Source organism: Rhinoderma darwinii, chromosome 11 (genome assembly GCF_050947455.1).
Source record: "Rhinoderma darwinii isolate aRhiDar2 chromosome 11, aRhiDar2.hap1, whole genome shotgun sequence".
NCBI lineage: Eukaryota > Metazoa > Chordata > Amphibia > Anura > Rhinodermatidae > Rhinoderma > Rhinoderma darwinii.
Window position 1 is genome coordinate 84084423 of NC_134697.1, and position 19109 is coordinate 84103531.

The following is a 19109-nucleotide window of genomic DNA, read 5'->3' on the forward strand; positions in this document are numbered from 1 at the left end:
TTGTATGCTGAAATTCTGGATAGAAAGCCACGCCCCGCTAGCTACGCCCATTAAATAAACCACGCCCCATAATACACACCCACCAAAGACGACACACCCTAAGTGTCCCTGGTAAAAAATGTTGGCAACTATGGCTTAACGATAACAAAAAATGAGTCATGTATATATGTGCTCCTAAAATAAACTTTCACAACACTGGAATTCTCTCACACAGGTAAAAAAAACAGCTGCTTTGTCATAATGGAGAATTGTCACGATTAATAAAGTTACAGCTATTGAAGTTTTCAGCAAGGCGAGGTCCCGGGTTACGTCAGACGCAGGTCACCTGGGCAACAGAACGAGCACGCTGGTCACGCGCAGCCCGACGCAATGTTCAAGTAGACGCGCACGTTCAGCATTACAGCCAATCAGAGAACATGGAGTTGGGAACGCGCTGGAATGAGCAGCCAATCAAGAAAGAGAAATGTTTAGAGGAGGGAGAGCGTGAGCGCGCATCGTAGAGTGGGGGGTGGAGAGGCCGAGAGTGGGAAAGCGAGAGAGTGAGAGACATGCTACGGTTTCAGGTAAGAACGGGGAGTGGGGGGAGGCTCATGCCCGGACTACAAGTGAGGGATTACGGGACTGGGCGAGGCGAGTGTTGTGTTCTACTGTGAGTGTCTTTGTTTGTAGCTGTATCTAACCCCAGTGCTTTGGAGGAAATGTCCGAGAGAATGGAAATCCTAGATATACTGCACTGTCCCCCCGCCAAGTCCTCTGGTGTCCTCTCTATACATTGTTATTAATAGCTTCTTATAAATAAAGTTTATTGAATCCAGAACTGTATGTGCCCGTTTATTATAATAAAGGTCCCACTCTAATCTGTTCCTCAGGAGAAGATGTCGGTGGTGGGGGTAGTGGCCACATCAGGGTAAGGGGTCTGTACATAGAGATCTACGTATGCTTAGAGCCGCATTACAAAGTATGAGCGTGTACAGCAGTCGTTTCACTAAACTTTATTTATAACAATCTGGAGTACGTCCTCGTCCCCCGTTTCTAGTGGATCACCGTGCAGATTTAGTTCAATTATGTAACTCAAAAGAATTGTATGAGTTCGGGGACCCCATTCTAAAGAGAGCCGGGACCCCCACTCATCACACATTTATGGGATGTCCTGTGGATGTCTGAGATGGGAATATCGCCTGAACTCCTTGGAGACACCGTTAATGAAAATATTTTATCGCCACGAGCCGTAACGTTTTGATTTTTCCGTTACCATAGCTGAATGGTGGCTTGTTTTTTCCGGAACAAGTTGTTTTTAATATAATATATTGAGAAACCCAAAACAATTCTTTATGGGCTGGTCTCTTTTTGTGTTTAGGTTTTATGGTGTTTACTGTGCGATAAAAAAAGACGTGTCCAACTTTATTCTGCCGGTCCGCACCCTTCCAATGATACCAGATTTATATATTTTTGTACTACTTTTACAAAAAATAACATTTTTTAGTCGTTCTATGGGACTTTATCATGCGATCGTTAGATCACTTCTATAATACACTGCAATGCTTATGTATTGTGGTTTTTTGCCTTTATCTGTGCTCTGTCAAGCCTAGCTTGCCTGCCTAATAGTAGGGCACTGATGGCAGACCTGGCGGTCTTCAATAGGTCTCTGGCTGCCATGGCAGCCGTTCGGCACCCTGCGATTTTGTCGTGGGAAGGGGCGATCAAGCGAATTGGGGCGGCCCCTTCCTCTGTCTAACTGCTCAGATGCTGCGGTGGCTATTAACAGTGGCATTTTAGGGGTTAAACGGGCCTCAATCGGGTTTATCTCCGATCCCTGCGTTTTTGGCTGTTTGAAACCGCTGGTGTCCATTCCTCAGCCCGCGCCATCTTGTGGTAGCGCACGTCTGACGTAGCAGTATGTTGAATGACAATAAGGGGTAAATTTCTAAAGATGGGTAAATTTCTAAAGATGGATAACAGTGGAATTACATTTTGGGTTCCAACAAGGGTAAATAAATCCTCAAATGGTGGTCCCCTCTGGATTAACCCCCTGCAGGTCCGGCTTCTCTGGTGATGACAGCTGCGTGCAAGTACTTTTGTCTGTGGATGTTTTTGACTGTGATAATCCAAGATCCTCTCAGAAGGTTCCTATTACTTGAGGTCGCCCGTGACAGGGCTTCAGTCTTTTTCTACTGGGGCCTCACCAGTTAGGACTTGGCGAATTCTGGGCATCACCCAAAATCCAATTTTTTACAATTTACTTTCATTTGTCCCCTAAACTTCGTATAACACGAAAAAAATAAAAGCACGAGGAGTCAATTATGTTAAACCAGAGATTACTGCAGCCAAAGAAAGACCCGTGCAGCGTATATGATCACCACTTCTAAAACTGCCTCGCCAGCTACATCGCACCAACAACTGGTGGGCCCCTCGGTTATTTTTAAAGGCGCTGGTCTATCAAATAGAATGGAGGAAGATGCATTTCACGCCATATGCATGCGTCTGACCGCATGGTCGCGCAGAGCCGCTAAATCTTTGTTAAAAAAATGTTGGAAAACCCATTATAAAGTACTAACAAGGGGAGTTCTTACATGTCTGCTATATATCAGACGTTTGCTGCAGGCGCAAATATTACCCAGGCTCCCTTCCACTCATTTGGTGGAACTGCCCCCTTCTTTTGGAAGCAAATTGAACAGAGCTTGAAGAAAATATTTTCCCCGACTTTTACGCTGTCAATTGACGTGGTGCTAGCTAGACCTAACAAAGCTCCCACCCCGGCCAAATCCAACCTGGTCACACGCCTTATCCCTGCGGCCAAATCTAGAATACCACTTAATTGGTTGCAGACTCAACCCACCTACCCATTCAAGTAGTTGGACAAAGTTAACCAAATTTGCAGTTTTGAGGAATTAACCAGTTGGTCAAGACTCCAAATTGACACCTAGAGCTCTTAAAGGGGTTGTCTACTACCGGAGAACTGATGACTTATCCACCGGATAGGTAATCAGTATATGATCGGTGCGGGTCCAACACCCAGGCTCTGCACTGATCATCTGTTCCGGCTGTCTCCTGGCACCGGACGTCCATGCTGGAAGCAGATGGCTCCGGTCATGGAATATCGTCTGAGCGTACTGCAACTCTGCTCCTATTCAAGTGAGTAGGACAGAGCTGCAGCACGGCCGCTATTCAATGTATGGAGCCAACTTCATAAGGTGCCATAACATCCGGTGCCCGCGGAGCAGCTGATCCGTTCGGATGTCGGACCTGCAACGATGATATACTGATGGCCTATCCACCGGATAGGTTATCAGTTGTCCGGTAGTGAACAACCCCTTTAAGCTTAGTCAGGTTTCACAGTTATTTGATTGGAGGATGAAGGATGCGTCTTCTGTACCCTCCTCCTTACCCCACCCCCTATCAGCTTCTTTGATTTGAGCATTACCACTTTTATGCTCTGAGTTTTGCCTTATCTTTTTCTTGGTACTCAACAAAACAAATCCAACCTGGAGATATTTTTATATATTTTTTTCTATGTATTGTTGTACTCTAATAAGTTTATTCAGCAAAAAATTTTTTTTGTAGTTGTCATTGGTGAGTTATTTCTCACCATTTGGAAACATTTTCAGCTTAGAAGAAAATCACCAGACGTCTAAAAGGAGGTTTCCCGCTTCATGTAAATAAAGCTTATAGGATATGTACACCTTTACAACCTATTTCACCGCTCCAATTTTGTAAGCATAAAATACAGCAATTTAATATTTTTCTACAGTTAAAAAAAAAACAAATAAAGAGCGACCTGGTGTATCTCAAGAGGATACTGGCATCGGTTATATGTGGCCCTATGGATACGTACCAGCATAATCGCTTGGAACCTTCCTATGCATATACGCTGAAAGTAGATGAGGAACGTGATGTGAACAGAGCTTAAAGAGGCTGTCACCACATTATAAGTGCCCTATCTTGTACATGATGTGATCGGCACTGTGATGTAGATTACAGCAGTGTTTTTTAATTAGAAAAATTATAATTTTTGACGGAGTTATGACCTATATTAGCTTTATGCTAATGAGTTTCTCAATGGACAACTGGGCGTGTTTTACTATATGACCAAGTGGGCGTTGTGGAGAGAAATGTATGACTCTGACCAATCGGCGTCATACACTTCTCCCCATTCATTTACACTGCACATAGCGATATAGCTATATCACTATGTGCAGCCACATAAACGCACTGTAACATTACTGCAGTGTCCTGACAGTGAATATACATTACCTCCAGCCAGGACGGGATGTGTATTCAGAATCCTGACACTTCTGTAGCGTCTGTGATATTTACAGCAAGGCAAGCGTAATCTCGTTTGAAATGACAGGTTACATCGTAATCTCGCGAGATTACGCTTGCCTTGCTGTAAATATCACAGACGCTACAGAAGTGACAGGATTCTGAATAAACATGACGTCCTGGCTGGAGGTAATGTATATTCATTGTCATGACACTGCAGTAACGTTAATGTGTGTGTGTGTGTGTGTGTGTGTGTGTGTGTGTGTGTGTGTGGCTGCACATAGTGATACAGCTATAACGCTATCTGCAGTGTAAATGAATGGGGAGAAGTGTATGACGCTGATTTGTCACTGATTGGTCAGCCTCATATACTCCTCTGTACAACGCCCACTTGGTCATATAGTAAAACACGCCCTGTTGTCCATTGAGAAATTCATTAGCATAAAGCTAATATAGGTCATAACTCCGTCAAAAATGATAGTTTTTCTAAATAAAAAATCTACGTTACAGCGCCGATCACATCATGTACAAGATAGGCCACTTATAATGCGGTGACAGAGCCTCTTTAAGCTGCTATAAGAGTTAGTCCTAATTAATAAAAGGGCTACTGACTACAGGGGCATTGCTTGCCTGTTAAGCCTATTCCAGATGGTAAATTGTCCAATTATGCACCATTACAAGTGGGCTAGGACTTTACCAGTCGCATGACTTTTGACATTCACTGGAGCTGGAGAGGGTTTCTGGGTAGTCTGATATTGCTGGTGGCTTGTCATGGCTGAAGTTACTGTATAGCCCAGTCCTTATAGCAGTATAGAGACCTTTATGTAGTGATTCCTGGCAGCCAGTCTTGTCTAGGCTCTGAGGCATCTTAAGTGAAACACAGCAAATGTTCTTAATACAGAGGACGTCACCCGCGTAGATGGAGCGCTGTATTCATACTAGTGTTTCTAATTCCAGCAGTCAGGAAGAGTAAGATGACAAAAATGTTCTCATTTCTGCTGCTCCATTTTCTGTTTCAAAGTTTCCATCTACTTTTAAAAACCTACTGACATGTCAGAAGTTTATATCAGTGGGGGTCTGAGCACTTAGACCCCCACCAATCGCTAAAACAAAGCGGCAGAAGCGCTCAGGTGGGCGCTGTGCCGTTTAGTTTCTGTTCGGCTTTGCTTGGCTTTCTCTTTGATATACTAGGGTTAAATCGCCAGCCTGAGCAGGTACTAGAATGAGCCCTCGCTTGACTGAACATTTTCTCTTGTATTTTAGTCTCTAGAGGATGGTGATGGCTTCCCTGACCTCGAGGAGGATGAGGACATTGACCAATTTAATGATGATACATTTGGAGCTGGAGCAATTGGTGAGACTGGGTTTTGACCGTGCAGCGCCGGGAGGGTTAGTGGTAATAAGTTTTGCTTCGAACGACTAGTACTTTGATTATATGATCAACAGAACCCAGCGGATCTGCTTTCGTATTTTGTTATAAATAAGAATATTTATCTCTAAAGGTTGAAGCGTCATGTTTAAAGCTTACCTAGACTTTGAGGTGACTTTACATATTAAGCGGTCGTGTGTACATGGGGAATAACTATTTCTGGTAATTATATGACTTGTATTCTTCATTGTTTAGCAGCTTTTCCTTCTGCAGGCTTTCTCTAATTCTCAGTTGTCTCTAAGCTAGTTACATAGTTTGTACGGTTGAAAAAAGACACATGACTATCAAGTTCAACCAAGGGACGGGAAAAGGGAAGTAAAAATAGTTGGTGGAGCTAAATGGCGATCATGTCTTCTATACACTGCACACAGGTAGGATGAGAATCCTGCTCTCTGATCTCAATCTATCACATGCATATAGAAATTGCAGCAGCAAGGAGCAGGTTGTACATTAGTAATGAGCAGTGTAGCTGAAAATCAGCACTGGAGTGAGATATAAATCTTACTATGAGCAGCTGCAGCACATCTGTCTCAGTCTTTCTCATCTCTTTCACTCTGCTCGTACTTTCCTCTGTATATAAACTTCTATCGGCAGCTGTAATCTGGTCCCTCTGAGAGCTGAGAAAGCAGTAACTTAACAGTTCTGAAAACGGTATGGGCCCAGAGTGAACTGTCGGAGCCTGAGGAGCACCTCTCCCATCAGTGTCCCCTTATTTAAAGGGGTATTCCGGTTACAATAAGTTACCCCCTATCCGTAGGTTAAGGGGTAACTTGCTGATCAGTGAGTGTCCGACAGCTCGGACCCCCACCGTTTACAAGAATGGGGTGCCCGAACCCCAAGTTTGAACCGAGCGGCAGGTGGCTCATGCGCACTGCCGCTCCATTCCTTATGGGAGCACAGGAGATAGCAGAGTGCGGTGTTTGGCTTTTTCCGGCGCTGCCATAGAGAATGAAAGGAGCGGCAGTTCGCATGAGCGACCTGCCGCTCAGTTCAAACTTGGAGTTCGGGCAACTTTTGGGCGCCCTGTTGTAAATGGTGGGGGTCCGAGCTTTCGGACGCCCACCGATCAGCAAGTTACCCCTTACCCTACAGATAGGGGGTAACTTATGGAACCGGAATACCGCTTTAAGGGTGTACTACTGAGGGGTGCTCCTGCTGGTCACACATCTGGGAGATGGAGGAAGTAAAGTGCTGATGTGGATGGTGAGTGTTTGAACCCCCCCCCACCCTAGCCACCCCTTGCATACAGTTCCGCCCACCGGTCACTACCGTTTTACGACCACTGCAGGCCTTTATTGCTGCTAGGTACCACTTCCAGCTGCCCTATAGCCAGCTGTGCCATGTTTTCCTTTTTACTATGACTGCTGCCGCTTTTGCCAGGGGTGGCATTTTTCACTATTGTGCAAGCCCTTCACTCGTCCAATTGCTCTACAGCAGGTTTTGTTTTTTTTTCCAGTATCCTCTTATGGGGTATCCGCCTCCTTCTCTGATTGGCCATTCTCCCTAACATGATCACTGGCAGCCAATCGCGGCGATTCGAGAGTGGAGCCTATTTGCTCTTTCTTTCTCTCCTGCATTTGAACGGACGCTGCTGGGGACACGGCCTCCTAACCAGTGCTGATGCATCTTTGCCTCAGGAGGAACATCAGACACTTTGCAACCAGGTTGGACCACCCTTTGCTTTTTTTCTCCTTCCCTCTACAGGTACCCTAGCCACCATCCCTGAGATCACGCCCTGTAGGAGTGTGTTCTTATTCCTTGCAGACCTAGGCAAAGGCAGCCATTCTTTCCGAAAGGGAGTAAGTAATGATGCGCAGTACTGAGCGGTTTCTATTGGTTTCTCTACTCCCGCAATTGCAGTGTAGGGTTTAGTGACCCCCTCTACTGCCGTGTCTGACCTTAAGGGAGAACCCTCACGCAAGGCAACAATTACAATTCATTATTCAGGTTCCAAATGCAGTGTTGCTCACGCCTGGTATGTTTAACCTGGATCCGGAATGGGCCGATTCCCTTTTCAGAGATGTTTATAACCTAGCGAACATCACTCAGTCCATGATGGGCATGAATCCTGCTTGTTCTGACTATCCTCACCTGGACTCCAAGTCCATGTCTTCCTGTCGTGGTAGACCCCGAAACCGAACCTGGTCCTGCCTTCACTTTCACCGGCCTCTTCTGTCTCCCCTTTCCCACTGCTGGTATTGTCTGGTACTAATGCTCTCCTAAAGAGGTACGGTCAGGGCGAACTGTCTGATTTAGACTCTGATTCGGTTGACAAGGGATCTGCGCCTCTCCCCATTTCTGTAGAGGTGCTTATTAGAGCGGTCCGTGACACCTTATTGGTCACTGATTCTGCACCATCCTCTTCAACTGACACAATTTCCGTTCTTCAGCCTCAAAGTTCCCAAGCGGGTTTTTTTTCATACTCCTTCTGAACTTGAAGATATTGTCTTTAAGGAATATGTTTGCTCACTATAACTGACAGGTCATCTACTATTCCTTTCAAAAGGGGAACTCTTTCAAGTGTGTTAGGTCTCTGGCGGTGGACCCTCCTGTTTCTCGTCTGGCTAAAGCTACTACTTTTCTATGGTGGCCTCCACTTCCTTCAAATATCCTCCTGGATCGCCGTGTCTAAACCTTTGCCAATACCGCCTTTGAGGGCTACGCCTAACTTTTACCTCAGTCTGGGTTTGGCAGAGCTATCAGGGAATGGGTGCACAAACTCTTTTATGGCCTGCTCTTGGGTCCACCTCCAGAAACTGGTGGATCTCTCATCTTATCACCAATGTGCCTGTGCGAGGCTGCCCGTCTGGTAGCTTGGTCCTCGGCCTCTTTCGTTGCTGTCCGCAGGAAAACCTGGCTTAAAGCTTGGTCTGCTGACTGATTCCTTTTTCAGGCTCCTGTCTCTTTGGAACCGGATTGAACGAGATTATCTCAGAAGCTATGGGTTCCAAGAGCACCCACGTCCCCCAAAACAGGGTCAGACTGGCTACTCCGGTCAAAAGAACGGGTCCCCGTTTTTGCTCCTTACGTGGGTTCCCCAACATGACGTCCTTCAGACAGCAGTCTCACCAGGATCAGAAGACCAACACTTTCTTTAAGGCTCGCCCCTCCTGGCGACCCCAGCTCAATCCGCAAAGGCTGTAGCCGGAAAGGTCACCTCTGCCTGAAGGTACACCCCGCTCCATTTCATTCGAGTGGGAGCAGGCTTCTGCACTTCAAGGACTTCTGGCTCCCACACATTTCGGACGCTGGATGCGAAATTTAATTTACCAGCCTTCCTCTAGAGCATTTCTTGCAGTCTGCTGTTCCACAGTCCCCCTTTAGGGTGTCTGCCTTTTTTCGAGCAATCGGCCCTGCTCCTTCAAGGGGTCATCATTCCGTTCCCTCCGAATCACAGGTTTAGGGGGTACTCATTTTCTTTTTCTTTTTTTTTTTTGTCGTGCCCAAAAAGGACCGCTCTCTTCGACCCACCATGGACCTCAAGCATTTGTCAGGGTCCATCGTTTTTGTATGGAATCCCTTTGTTCTATCATCCTTTCGTTCTGTCTTACATGGAACAGGGGGAGTTTCTTTACTCAGTGGACACTTTCCTATTTACCTTTCCCAGTCTCACCATTGCTTCCTTTGCTTTGCAGTTCTGTCCCATCATTACCAATTTGTGGCTCTTCTCTTCAGTCTGGCCAAGGCGTCGAGTCTTTATAAAGGTTGTTTCAGTCGACTCCTTTGGACCAGGGGGGTGTTGGTCACCCCGTACCTAGACGACATTTTAATCAAGTACTCCAAGGAGGACAACGAGATGGCGCTCCACATCAGTCTGGAGACACTGTGGGTTTGGTTGGATTATCAAATCGTGCCAGTCTCCTTCCCAGCAAATCGTATTCCTGGGCTTTGACTTTGACACTTGGTCTAAAAGGGTCTTCCTCCGAAACTATCATCGATCCTTCAGGACAGGATTAGTTTGTTGCGTACAGCCACTCTGACTTCACTCCGCCTCTGCATGAGGGTCTTTGGAACCATGGTGGCCTCGATCGAAATCATCCCCTTTGCACAGTTCCACATGTGCCCTATTCAGCGTGTGATCCTTTCTTGGTGGAACCGCTAGAGTCCCTGGATCTGCGGCTCATTCTTCCTCTTGCAGTTTGTTGCTCACTTCGGTGGTGGATCTCCTCTCCGGCCGTCCCTTGAGGTCGCTCCTTCCATCCACTGAACTGGCTGATCCGCTTCACGAGTGCTAGTCTCAAGGGGTGGGGTGAGCACCTTTTGCAATCTCATGGGCCAGTGGCTGCGGTCTACTCCCTTCCCATCAACCTACTGGAGTTGGGTGCCATATTTTTGTATCTTCTGCACTGGACAACGTTGCTGACCCGGACAACCTGGATGTTGTCTGCGCCTCGTGGACTTACCTTTCTGTCACTTCAGGTACACACCTGTGTCTCTGCAGACGCTTCCCTGAGTCGCAAGGTCTTGCAGGCATCTATGAAATAGGTCACCATGTCCTGTGTTAAGTTCCCACCCCTGTGGACTGCTCTAGAATGTCCCACGGTCTGTCCCCCAATGTAACGAACGAGAAAACTGTATTTTTTGAGTACTTACCATAAAATCCTTTTCTCTTCCAGTTCATTGTTCGTGGTTGTCAGTTTTGAGGGATTCTCTCCTACTGTTGGACATAACTTCTCTTAACTTGTTTCTGCCTCTCCTACTGCTTGCGGACAGACTGAATAACTCAGCGTGTCTGGGCAGAGTATATACTGTAGGAGCAGCCACTTATTAATTTTTTAGTGTCAAGCCTCCTATTGGCAACATCATATATCCACGGTCTGTGTCTCCCAATGAACTGGATGTGAAAAAGATTTTACGTTGAGTACTCAAAAAATCCTGTTTTGTTTGTCTAATAAGATAAATTACAAAATGTCTTATATTCGCTTGTAAAAACTTACTTTTTGAGATACAGCTGCTTTGTATCCTGTATACAGAGCAGCTGTATCTTGCGCTGAGCTCTGAATCAGTCAGGACAGTGGTACTGATGGGTTCAGTGTCAGCTGGTTGATAGAGCAGTTATCACATCTAAGGTCATTAAAAAAAATTCAAAGGTGTACGTAGCCTTTCGTCGTGTAATATTTGTAACATGTTTTACAATATTGGACTGGATTGCATTGTTCGCTATATATTGTTTTCAAACTGTTTTTTATTGGTTGAGGGACCATACAGAAATAAAATAGGATAAAATGCAGGGTATTAAAGCATACCTACATAGCTTACATTGTATAAAATAATCATCATAATAAACTGGTATTAAAAAATGCATAAGTAAAACAAGTGTTTTAGGAAAGGAATGACTACATGGGAAGGGAAAGCAAAGAGGGATGAGGGAAGGAAGGGAAGACTCGTTAGCTATTTATAATCAAGTAAATCTCATTTTCAAGATTTGATTATAGCATATGCTATATCTGAGCGCTACTTACCATATAAGCTTATCTGATTGCTCTTCTTTGCAGATGATGACTGGCGGGAGGCGCATGAACGTCTGGCAGAGCTGCAAGTGAAGATACCCCCTTCTCAACTTTTGGCCAGTAGTACTTCCCCCATCAATGACCCGCTTGGAGAGCAACAAGAAGAGTTGGAGCACAGTCTTAGTCAGCTGGTGAAGGAGATAGAAGAACCGTCCTTGCCTCGTGGGACACGGACTCCGGTAATTTAGCGATTTGCTCTCTGTTGGAGACAGAACTGAAAAGAAAGCGTCACTCTCACATTTATTTTCGCTGTATGAAGGTGCAGAAGTCCATTAGCTGGGTCATTGTCATACTGGTAATACAACCTTGTCCCAGTGATGGAAACGGTTTACATTCTCGTAGACCTCTATTACTACCTTTCTAAAGGCCTCAGAGAACTCTTTGGAACTAGAGATGGTGATACCACATATTTTAACAACAAAAAGCAAGCCAAACTAAATGTCTAATATTTAACCCCTTAGTGACCAGCCCATTTTAGGCCTTAATGACCAAGCTATTTTATTCGTTTTTCTATAGTCGCATTCAAAGAGCTATAACGTTTTTATTTTTTCGTCTACATAGCTGTATGAGGACTTGTTTTTTGCGGGATTAGTTGTGCTTTTTAATGGCACCATTTTTGGGTACATATAATTTTTATATTAACTTTTATTAACCTTTTTGTGGGGGATTATAAAAAAAAAACTGAAATTCCGCCATTGTTCTATGCGTTTTTAAATTGACGCCGTTCACTGTGCGACGTAATTAACATGTTACCTTTATTCTATGGGTCGGTACGATCACGGCGATACCACATATGTGGAGGTTTTTTTATGTTTTACGACTGTTGCACAATAAAAACACTTTTGAACTAAAATTATTTGTTTTTGCATCGTCGCTTTCCAAGAGCCGTAATTTTTTTTATTTTTCCATCAATGTAGTGATTTTTTGGGCTTGTTTTCTGCGTGACAAGACGTAGTTTTGAATGGTACTGTTTTGGGGTACATGGGACTTATTGATTCATTTTTATTATGACTTTTTTGGGGGGCAATGGAAAAAAATTGCAATTTCGCCGTAGTTTTTGGCGTTTTTTTTTTACGGTGTTCACTTTGCGGTTTAAATTACATATTAACTTTATTAATGGAGTCATTACGGTCGCGGCGATACCACATATGTGTACTTTTTTTTTTTTTTTTACACTTTTACTAAATAAAACCACTTTTTATGGAAAAAAATGGTTTTATTTATTTTTTTACTGTACTTTTTATTAATAATCTTTATTTCACTTTGATGACTGATTTTATTAGTCCCACTAGGGGACTTTACTGTGCGATATTCCGATCGCTGCTATAATGCTCTGGTATACTTCGTATACCAGAGCATTATTGCCTGTCAGTGTAAATCTGACAGGCAATCTGTTAGGACGTGCCTCCGGCGCGTCCTAACAGGCATATGTCCAGGGCAGACCTGGGGGCTTTTATCAGTCCCCCGGCTGCCATGACACCCCATCGGAGACCCGCGATTGCATTCGCGGGCCGCCGATGGGTGAGAGAGGGAGCGCACTCCCTCTGTAAACAAAGTTAAATGCCGCGGTCGCTATTGACGGCGGCATTTAACGGGTTAAACGGCCGCGATCGAAGTAAACTTCGATCGCGGGCGTTGGAGCAGGAGCTCAGCTGTCATCAGACAGCAGAGCCCCGGCACCAGCCTGCACGGGAGACCCGTGCAGGACTTAGACTAGGCTGACGTGAAAAGGCGTCAGCCTAGCCTAAAGCCCAGTAGTGAATGACGTTAAAAGGCGTATTAGTGGTCACTAAGGGGTTAAATAAGACTAATTTCTCCAACGTTATGTGTTTCCTAGTGCACTGTGCATTTTATTAAGTTATTGTGTTTTTATTCCTAAATGCCTCACATTCTCATTTAACTTTTCTAGCTATTATCTGGGAGAAACTCGAGTATATGGGACTCTACCTCAGACCTGCGGCCTATCAGGGGACCCTTACTATCAGAGGTAGGGAAAAATATTGTGCAGACATTTGCTAAGGCCTGTTAAAGGGGTTGTCCCACGACTAAATATTTAATTTGCCTGTTCACATAAAACATTTTTCAATTGGTAATCCTTTAAAATAGTTCCGTTCAGAGAGAATAACTTTGAAAATCCCTATTAGCATGGCTGTATAATCCTTTCTCAAAGTAAGCACACCAGCTTCATCAGGTCTAATAGATCTATTTACTGTATGCAGTTTGAGTCTTAAAATCTGGTGACAGATCCTCTTTAATCATGAGACAACCTGTTTCCTCAACCATATTTTTGGTTCGTAAAATCTACAATAATTTGTCCTCCCCGTTTTAGTTTCTTTGCCGGTGGTAACACTTGTGATAGAAGCATGATCATTGTTGGTCTATGTATAGGCTGTTACACTATTTCTCGTTAATGTCATTAGGGGACATCGTACCAAGGCTGATACTATGTAGGAAAAAGTGTTGGCTTCACATAGTCAGGCCATACCTTTCCCACAGACATTGAGCTAATCCGTTTTAGCCTTGTGGCTATATTAGGCCGACACAACCTGCTTCTCCGGTCTATTGCACTTTTTAACTTTAGTAGACCGCAGTGCAGACGACTGCTCTCATTACTAATTTAGTTCCTAACTTCCCGGAAGACTAGGCTGCAGCGCTCTCCGGCGGTTTCTCCTACCAATGGCCTAGCGGGACTCTCCGTGTTCTATCGGCTGCTGTGCTGGTTGCCGAGTGGGCAGGTCCTGGCTTCCTCCAGGAGCTTGGCAGCTCAGGCTTTATCCCTGGGTTGTCTTTGGTGAAGGCGGTTCTCTTTCATCTGCGCCAACCTCTAGAGCCTGCCGGATCTTCTTCAACCTTCCATAGTCTGCTCCCTAAGAGTCCTTAGCCTGCTCTCCAGCAAAACAAAGCACTAGTCTTCTCTGGGGAATCTTCTGACTGTACTGCGGTACTGATGGGTTCAGTGTCAGCTGGTTGATCGAGCTGTTATCACATCTAAGGTCATAAAAAAAAATTATTCAAAGGTGTACGTAGCCTTTTGTCGTGTAATTGTTTGTAATATTTGTAACATGTTAAACAATATTGGACTTGATTGCATTGTTGGCTATATATTGTTTTCAAACCGTTTTTTTTATTAGTTATGAGGGAGAACACAGAAATAAGATAAAATGCAGGGTATTAAAGCATACCTACATCAGTGGCACTGATGGCTTCAGTGACAGCGGGTTCTGCGGGTACCTGACACCAAGGATTCACCTGTTATCGATCACATTTTAGTTATGAACTCCGACGTGATCGGTAACAGCTCGATCACGCTGGACCCCCTTACTCTGAACCCGTCCCACTAAACTGACAGATACAGGTTTCAGAATACAGAGCAGCTGTATCTCAAAAAGTAAAAATAATTTTTAATAAAAAGTAATTAGAAAGTTGCACTAAACACGCCGATGCACATTTTTATTAAAATGAATGTTTTTAAAGGTGTACGTAGCCTTAAAGGAGATTAGGTTGGATCATCCGAGACCACGTCTCTATTTTTAGTGTATTTTTTACACCAGGGTTTTCCTTCTGGTGGACAAGATCAGTGCTATCTAGGCTGGAATGGCTTTCCTACACCGGGATGCTCCAATTTCCATTCGCTTTTGCATTGCAGGTTCTGGGCAAGAAGGTATTTGAGGCATTCCAGTCATCCTGGGGGCACCAGACTGGCCACCCTGTGCCTGGTACACGGACCATGTCAATCTGCTCGCAGGCGCCCAATGCACCTTCCCATGTGACCCCCACCTCCTTTCCCAAGGTCTGCTGTTCCACCCCACTTTATTTGTTTAAGGCGTGTCATACACACTAGGGATGCACGATGCATTGAAACTTCAATACTGTTTCGATACTCTGCATCCCCAAACGGTTCGATACCGTTATTTCATGTATTCCGATACTTCGCTGTGCGGCCGCTCACATGAATGTATGAGAGCCGGGCTGCGGCCGCACAGCTCAGTATAGTAACACATGAATGTATGAGAGCGGGGCTGCGGCTGTGTAAGACAGTCATTGCCGCGCTCCTGAATCCTGACGTGTGCTCCGTCAGGATAATGCGATGCGGCCGGCGCTGCACTAATGATCTGAGGCACTGAAGACAGAACATAGTGGGCGCACTGCAAAACACCCCCATGTTCTATCTTCAATGCCTGCGCCGCTCATTAGTGCAGGGCCGGCCGCACCTACTCATGCTGACCGCGTGTGCACTTCCTGTCAGGAGCGGGGCAATGGCTGTATTACACAGCCGCAGCCCCGCTCTATAACGGCGGAGATCAGAGAAACCTCTCATTTCTGCCGCTATTCCCTTGAATGCTGCGATCACAGCGGACTGCAGCATTCAGGAGAAAATGAGAAGGGGGGGGGGGGTGCCCCTGGATCGCGTCACAGGAATCCCTGTGACGCGATTGAGGGACATACCATATATGCAAAGTATAGTTTTTGTATCGAAATCGCAATACTAAATGAAGTATTGGTATCGAAGTCCAAATTCTGGTATCGTGGCATCCCTAATACACACAATGTTAAAGGCTTGGAAGCCTCAATCGGCCAAGGTGTACCATTGTACGGGGAATGCCTATTTTCCACTATAGTGAGCATCGTCGTTTTCATCCCTTAGGCTATTCTGCTGTCTGGTCTAGACCATGGCCTGACTTCTCTAATGGGCCAGGTCTCTGCTCTCCCTCCTCTCCAACATACGCTGGCATTCCAGGTTAAGACCTTACAATGTGTGGCACGTGCTGTTCTTCCTATTTGGCATCGATCTAAACACTGGGATCTCAACCTGGTTCTGGGGGCTCCTCAGGCCTCTCCCTTTGAGCTGTTAAGGGACATTTTACTGATGTCTCTCTCCTTTAAGGTCGCCTTCCTTATGGCATTTACTTTAATCAGACCGGTTTCGAGTTTCATATCTGGCTGCTGTGTTTTGTAAGTCTCACTTCCTTGTGATCCACGGGGTTAAGGTTGTTATTCTGCCCCGTCCCATCCTTTCTCTCGAAGGTGGTTTCTGCCTTCCACATCAATGAGGACCAAGTCTTTTTTTCCTCCTTCTGTCCCTCCCCATGCACTTCATTGTCTCAAAGTGGTGAGAGTGATGCGCATTTGCCTTGCAGCCATTTCTGTGATTCCTGAGGTGCTGCGCAATGGCTTGGCGTCTTCTAAGGCTACCACTGCTTGCTGGATTGTCTGTGTGATCCTGAAATTCTCTAGCTCCAAGGGCAAGGTTCTTCCCTTTTGGGTGAAGTGTGTCCCTCAGGAGATTCCTTCTTTTTGTCCATCCTCTGCGACTGCTTTAGGACGTCCCATGGTGCGATGTCCTCCAATGACATTAACAAGAATACAGGATGTTTGTACTCGCTGTAAAATCCTTTTCTCGGTGAATTCATTGTGGAGACAGATTTTGCCCTTTCTTTGTTTTCCTGGGCCCGGGACTTTTGTTCTGTTAGTTGGTTCTCCCGGGACCATGGCAGTGCTGTTATCTTTTCTCCTACTGCTTTTGTACAATTTGATTAGCTCAGTGTCTTTAGGAAGGATATGGTCTACCTGGGCGGGGGTAATACTCTATTTTTTACAACCTAGCGTCCGCCTTCTATTGGTAAGGGCCCCTCCCCAATGGTGCTGTGTCCTCCAAAGAATTCTACGAGAAAATTATTTTCCGGGAAATACAAAAATCCAATTATTCAGTATATATTGACTCTTGTTTTTCATTTTAAGGATATGAGCCCACTCTCTATACTACACGAATATGGCTTGGCCACCGTTCCTCCCCCTGGCCGGGACAATGTTGAACAAGATGCCTCAGAGAGAGCTTTGCCTCGACGATCCACCTCCCCTGTTATAGGCAGTCCACCTGTGAGAGCTGTGCCTATTGGGACTCCCCCAAAACATGTCGGACCCTTACTCAGCCAGCAGCAGGTACTGGTGATGTCTTTGGTCATAATGCTATATAATATTGTCCAAATTCTCAAAGATGATATATTTATTAATAAATGTTGTCTTTCAGGTTTTATGCCCGAATCCCATCCACATTCGAGCAGCCAGTTCCCCTTTCAACAATCTTCCGGTATATCCTCCAAAAATTCTATGTATATATTTGCTCTCGCAAGGCATCTCAAACATCACCAGGTCCCTCGGATTTATAGACCCGTGGCCCTTTGCATATACGGCAATCACTGATGTCAGCCTTGCTCCTTGTCAGTGGTCGGCGTCTTCTGCTTTCTGGCACCGGCCACTGCATAATATCTGGTGCCCGGCTTGTCTTGCACCGATGACCATCCCTCATTCGAAGTCGGTCAGATCACTTGATTTTCCAAATATTTTTGGGGATTAACGCTGAAACTGATCCATAGAAAAATGTGCTCATTTGATTGGATGCTGCACTCCGGGGTCACATGACTAGCATTCATACCAGGAAGCTCCAATCGTGAAAGGGCAGGTGTCTCTTAATAAAGTGGCCATTCAGTGTATGTTACAATATGCTCAGGCCATTCAGTTAAACTTGCTAAAAGTGGATTACCCCTTTAAAAAGAAATGTTTGATATGCCTGGCCTATATTTATGCCCTAAAGGGAGTCTGCTGTCGGTTTTGAGCACCCTAATCTGCTAACACTCCTGGTTAGCTGTATGAGAAAGCTGTAGAAACCTACCTCTATTGCATATCTTAGGCCTCATGCACACGGCCTTGTCCATAATCACTGCCCGCGTTGTGGGGAACGATCGCCTGCGTTTTCGGGCCGTGCTCCCATACAAAGTACTGGAGCACGGCCTGTAAAACACGAAAAAATGGACATGCTCCATAATTCCCGGCACGGTTCTACAGCAAGGACACCCATTCGTATCGATACGGAAAGGTGTCTGCGGCCAATAGAACCGAATGGGTCCGTAACGCGGTCCGCGGTTTTACGGTTGTGTGCATGGGGCCCAAGTCCTTGCATCGGTGTAAAAATGTAGTTGTTTTTTCCGCCACTTGCCGCATGCAAATGAAGTTTCCGGTGTTCACTGAACTGGGAAGTGTTCAGCATCGTGATTGCCAAACCCTCCCGTTCCTATCCTCTGCAGTTGACTGACGGCTCTGCTTGTCTTCAGCATTATACGAGTAAAGCCGTCGGGCAACTGCAGAGGAGAACGGGAGGGTTAAGGGCTCCAGATGCCAAACACCTACCTGTTCAGCGGACACTGGATTCCTAATTTTCTTACGTTGTGTGGCAGAATAAAACGACATTTTTACACTGATGCAAGGACTAAGCTACGCAATAGAGGTATTATATACTGCTCTCTCCTATGGCTGACTAGCGGTTTGGGAGCCTGAAACGGATGACACTTTAAAGGGGTTGTCCAGGATTAAAAAAACACGTCCCTCTCCCAAAAGCAGCGCCACACCTGTCCATGGGTTGTGACTGGTATTGTGGTTCAGCTCCATTTTAGTAAAAGGGGCTGTGCTGCAATACTAGACACAACCTGTGGACAGGTGTGGGACTGTTTTTGGATAAAGCAGCCACGTTTTGCCAGTCCTTTACAACCACATTTAATGTTTTGGTTTTTCTTCGTGTTTTTCCCAGTGTAAACATTCGCCTGGAATCTAGTTGACCATTTCTTTTTTTGCAGAGTAACTCGGCAACGCTTTTCGGACACCCGTTCCCTTCTGCCCTGTCCCCACTTCAGCGGGCGCAGCTTATAGGAGGAGCTCAGGTGACCCCTCCATCTGACTGTCTTTTTTTTTTTTTTCTCTGTTATGGAGTTCCGTGTATATGTCTGTGTATCATCTGTTTGCTTCTTGTGAGCAGGACAAATAATGTGTAATATTGATTCAAAAAGTTGTAATCAGCTGAGCTGGGTTTACTTAGGGTTGTACAATACTGTGAAATGTAGGTCCTGCACTAGATTTAT

At 45.4% G+C, this 19109-nt stretch overlaps 1 protein-coding gene across 1 annotated transcript in view; it reads left to right on the forward strand.

Annotated features, from left to right (window-relative positions):
- The first annotated feature begins 343 nt into the window (after positions 1-343).
- The window catches only part of PATL1 (PAT1 homolog 1, processing body mRNA decay factor), a 63816-nt gene continuing 45050 nt past the window's right edge, over positions 344-19109 (forward strand). Inside the window, exons 1-7 of the mRNA XM_075841886.1 lie at positions 344-563; positions 5524-5614; positions 11185-11378; positions 13109-13186; positions 16939-17139; positions 17228-17287; positions 18828-18911. Of these exons, the coding sequence (XP_075698001.1) occupies positions 549-563; positions 5524-5614; positions 11185-11378; positions 13109-13186; positions 16939-17139; positions 17228-17287; positions 18828-18911 (723 nt within the window). The 5' untranslated portion in view covers positions 344-548. The remainder of the gene's footprint in view (positions 564-5523; positions 5615-11184; positions 11379-13108; positions 13187-16938; positions 17140-17227; positions 17288-18827; positions 18912-19109) is intronic.